General features: G+C 41.0%; 1 protein-coding gene across 1 annotated transcript; it reads left to right on the top strand.

Annotated features, from left to right (window-relative positions):
• The first annotated feature begins 1,686 nt into the window (after positions 1-1,686).
• On the top strand, positions 1,687-4,066 carry LOC127080600 (eukaryotic translation initiation factor 4 gamma-like). Its single transcript, XM_051020914.1, has 4 exons — positions 1,687-1,986; positions 2,629-2,896; positions 3,183-3,519; positions 3,658-4,066. The coding sequence occupies exons 1-4, from the start codon at positions 1,687-1,689 to the stop codon at positions 4,064-4,066; spliced, it is 1,314 nt and encodes a 437-aa protein (XP_050876871.1).
• The last annotated feature ends 496 nt before the right edge of the window (positions 4,067-4,562 follow it).

The raw sequence follows: 4,562 nt of genomic DNA, 5'->3' as shown, positions 1-4,562 counted from the left end.
TATGTCAATCAACCTCCAAGTTTTGAAAACTCTAGTTGTCCAGAATATGTTTTTAAACTTAAGAAATCATTATACGGTTTAAAACAAGCTCCTAGAGCTTGGTATGAAAGACTAAGCAATTTTATTTTGGGACATGACTTTATTAGAGGAAAACTTGACTCTACACTCTTCTGTAAAAACATTAGTAATAACCTCATGATATGCCAGATATATGTTGATGACATTATTTTTGGTTCAGCTAAACCTTCTGTATGTCAAGAATTCTCTGAGCTAATGCAGGAAGAATTTGAAATGAGCTTAATGTAAGAACTAAAGTTCTTTCTAGGAATACAAATTAATCAAGCTTCAGAAGCTACCTACGTTCATCAAAGTAAATACATAAAAGACATTCTGAAGAAATTCGAAATGGCGGAATGTAAACCTGTTAAGACACCTATGCATCCAACTTGCATTCTGGAAAAAGAAGAAGTTAGCCAGAAGGTTTGTCAGAAGCTCTATCGTGGTATGATAGGCTCTCTTCTCTATTTGACTGCTAGACGTCCTGATATTTTGTTTAGTGTATGTCTCTGTGCCAGATTCTAATCAGATCCTAGAGAATCTCATTTAACAACTGTTAAAAGAATACTCAAGTATCTGAAAGGAACCCCTAACATGGGCCTGATGTATGAGAAAACATCAGAGTATAGACTTTCTGGTTACTGTGATGCAGATTACACAGGGGACAGAATGGAACGTAAAAGTACATCTGGGAACTATCAATTCTTGGGAAAGAATATGATATCTTGGGCAAGCAAAAGGATATCAACCATAGCTCTATCCACTGCAGAAGCATAATATATTTCAGCATCACTATGCACTACTCAGATGCTCTGGATGAAGAATCAACTAGAAGATCTTCAGATCTTTGAGAGTAACATTCCTATCTTCTATGACAATACTGCCGCCATCTATTTAAGTAAGAATCCTATTTTGCATTCCAAAGCTAAGCACATAGAAATAAAACATTATTTCATTAGAGACTATGTTCAGAAAGGGGTAATAACATTAAAATTTATTGATACAGACCATCAATGGGCTGATATATTTACCAAACCCCTTGCTGAAGATAGATTCTCTTTTATCTTGAAAAATATAAACATTCAAAATTGTCCAGAATGAAATGTGCCTCTGAGATAGCAAAATAAGACTCTGAAGTAAACACCTGGATTATGTATCCGACTCTGATGATACTACCAGTTAGAAGTCATCTGAGTTAGAAATCTCTGAAATCCAACCCTTTGGTATTCCTAAAGATCAGATAAAGTAACACGTGGTACATCTTGCGTCTGACCTTGGAACTTCTAGACAGCTGTCTAGTAGTAATCAAGAAACAGACTCTTGATATCTCCTTGAGCAGTGTGCTGATTTGGGGATTAGACTTCATCATGGGTTGTAATCATTCTCCTCTAAAACGTGCTTACTTGGTTAATATGCTGCATTCAATTTCCTTTCTGTTAAACTCAACTTTCTCTGTCATTTTGCATGCAGCCTAAATGTGTATATATTCATTTCACAAACTACACTTGCACACTTTCACACTCACGACCTCACAAAACCCTCTCTCTTAGTTCTTCACCTCCTTAAAAGGACTTATGCAGTTTCCTTCAAAGTTCTTCAAACATTCATCATCATCTTCAATTGTTCTTCATGGACTCTCAGCAACAATCAGTCTACAATTTCTCCCAACAGATGAACTCAACAGAGAAAGCACCCAGTTCTAGTCAACAAACTACTGCAACCACCGGCGTCGTCTTAACTCCAATCTACAGGGAACCCCACATCCTTGATCGTGAGCCCCACATTCATCTAGAAACTCCATTTGATAAGCTTGAATTTCTTTGTGAAACGTTGGTTGATTTCGAGAACATGAAGCGCAATGGCGTCGACCTCACTAAAGAACTGAAAAATCAAGGGTGGGAAAATTACTTTCAATGCCTCTATGGCCCTGTATACATGAATCTGGTGAAGGAGTTCTACCGTTTCGCAGACTCAGATGATCACTACATCGTCTCCTATGTTCTGGGAGTCAAGATAGTCATCACTGAGAATTCAATTGCTTCTCTTCTAAACATGGAGAAGACGGGAGGAAGACGCATCTACAACATAAACCATAGGGCAAAGTACTTGTCCTAGGAAATAAACCCTACCATCTTCTAACAGAGTGCTAAAGACAAGCATTCCAAGAACAAGGAACTACATCAGAACCTCCGAGTCTGGCTAAAGATCATCTTAGGAACCATCCATCATCGTCCTGCTTCAAACTCTTCTGACTACATCAACACAGATCAGAAGTGCATCTTGTACTGCATTCACAAGGGTCTGAAACTCTGTCTACCTGCACTCCTCTTCAAGTACCTCAGAGATTCAGTTAAAGACACCAGAAATAACATGAAGACAAGGAACTACATCCCTCTAGGAAGACTGGTATCTGATGTATTGATCGAGAGTGTCCTCGTGGACCATCTGATTCAGCTCAAACTCATGGAAGATGTCACCATTGACACTGGAAGACCTCTGAATGCTCTGAATCTGAAGAGCATGGGAATCATTGATCAAGTCAGAGCCAAACCAACACTTGATACCTCCTAGGAAGCACTCAAAGATCAGAGGGAGATTCCCAACGTACTCTACCTGTTCTCCAAGATCGACCCTCCAGAGGTAATAGCCTACTATCTAGAGGATTTGTACAAGCAAGGGGTGGATATCACTGAATTCTTAGTGGAATGGCTACCTGAGCATCCACCAAACTTCATGAAGAGGATGCGAGAGCCCTCTGAAAAGTCCAAGAAGGCGAAGCAAGCTAAGCTGGGAGAATCATCTGGATCAAGAACCCCAGTTCCTCTGGTTGGCTCTCCAGGTAAGTCTGTATCTCTCCCTCCCTCTGTCAAAATTAAATCAATTGCTTCTTCTCTTCCCCCAAACAACCCCCATATACACCTTTGCTGAAACTCCTCCCTCAACCATCAGATCTTCTAACCCACCATCTCTGAAATTCAACCTCGCCACCACAACTTTACCTGTTTCAGAAGCAGAAATGCTGAATGAAACCACCTCATCGTCATCATCACCATCTCTTTAATCCCCACCTTACTACGAACTCTCCTCTGATACTGAACCATATGACCCTCAATCCCCCATTCTAGCTCAGCTCCAATCCCGTGCTCTGGCCTCTCAAAATCCATCACATCCTGAACCTGAACCTGAAGTCACTTCCCCACCTCTGGAACATCCAAATCCAACCACATCTGAACCACAACCATCTGAACCAACCCACTATGAACCACAACCATCTGAACCAACCCACTCTGACATACCACCACCCATCACCTCCGCTGACCCAACAACTCCCACACTTAATCTAAGTGCCCCCATCTCATCCTCCTCACCCTCCCCAGCCTCTGCCAATGAACCAGAAACTACCCTTCCTACCCTTGAAGAAGTAATCAAGGTTTTTGTAGAGTCTTCAGTTGAGAAGGTCAAGTCTCTGACCATTAACTTTGGTATTAGTGATGATCCCTCTGCTGTAAGGATCCAATGGAACAGAGTGATAAGTTGGATGACCTCTGAAGCCTTCAAATTGAAAGGCCTCTCTGAACAAGTCCGCAACGACTTCATTAGAGACGCTGAGATCAGACTCCAAGAGCACCTAGCTAGAGAAGCTGAGGAACGGGAAAGGAAGGAAGCTGAAGAGAAAGCGCGTCTAGAAGAACTTCAGAGAATCAGAGAAGCTAAAGCAAAGGCTGCTGATGCTGATGCTGCTGAGGCTGAGGAAAAAGCTAAAGCCGATGCTGAAGAAGCAGCTCGCATTGCTGAAGAAGCTACTGCCAAAGCCAAAGCTGATGAACTGACTCAAGGGGAGCACTCCAACTCTGGGTTCGTCCCTCTGGTCCTGAAGACTCTCGAAGAACTGCAGAAAGAGCAACAAATAGTTCGAGCCAGACTGGATCAACAAGACTCTATCAACATTAACATTCAGAACATGATACCCCAGCTGCTCCAGAGGATGCCTCCGCCTCCAAACCCTTAGGCACCTAGGCTATTTTTCTTGTTGCTTTCTATGTTTTGATGTCTGCTTCTTACTTTCTGCCTTCTGACTTATGTGCTTATCTGTAAATGCTTCTCTATCAATATCATTTTTTTTTGCTGCTATGTCTTTTTGATTCTGACAAAAAGGGGGAGAACTAAAACAACTCTGATGAAAACATAACTAATTCCTATCAAGCACTGCAAACATGTTCAATAAACTATTACAAAATCAATGACTTAAGATATGCAGGAAAGTAGCTAAAAGCACCAAACCATGGAAGGTCCAGTAAGAACTTCTGAGCTATCCAAAGATCTAACTCAGGGGGAGCCCACTGTACTATCTGATCTAAGAGTTTCTTTAAATGTTTCATCTTTAACCTAAACTGTTCTGTCATCATCAAAAAGGGGGAGATTGTAAGAACAAAGTTGGTTCTACAATATATCTCTAAGATTTTGATGATAACAAAGGATGGAACAAAAATGGTACTCTAACGTGA

This window comes from Lathyrus oleraceus, chromosome 5 (genome assembly GCF_024323335.1).
Source record: "Lathyrus oleraceus cultivar Zhongwan6 chromosome 5, CAAS_Psat_ZW6_1.0, whole genome shotgun sequence".
NCBI classification, from domain to species: Eukaryota; Viridiplantae; Streptophyta; class Magnoliopsida; order Fabales; family Fabaceae; genus Lathyrus; species Lathyrus oleraceus.
Note: the sequence above shows the minus strand (reverse complement) of the source record. Positions and strands in the feature narration are given on the sequence as shown.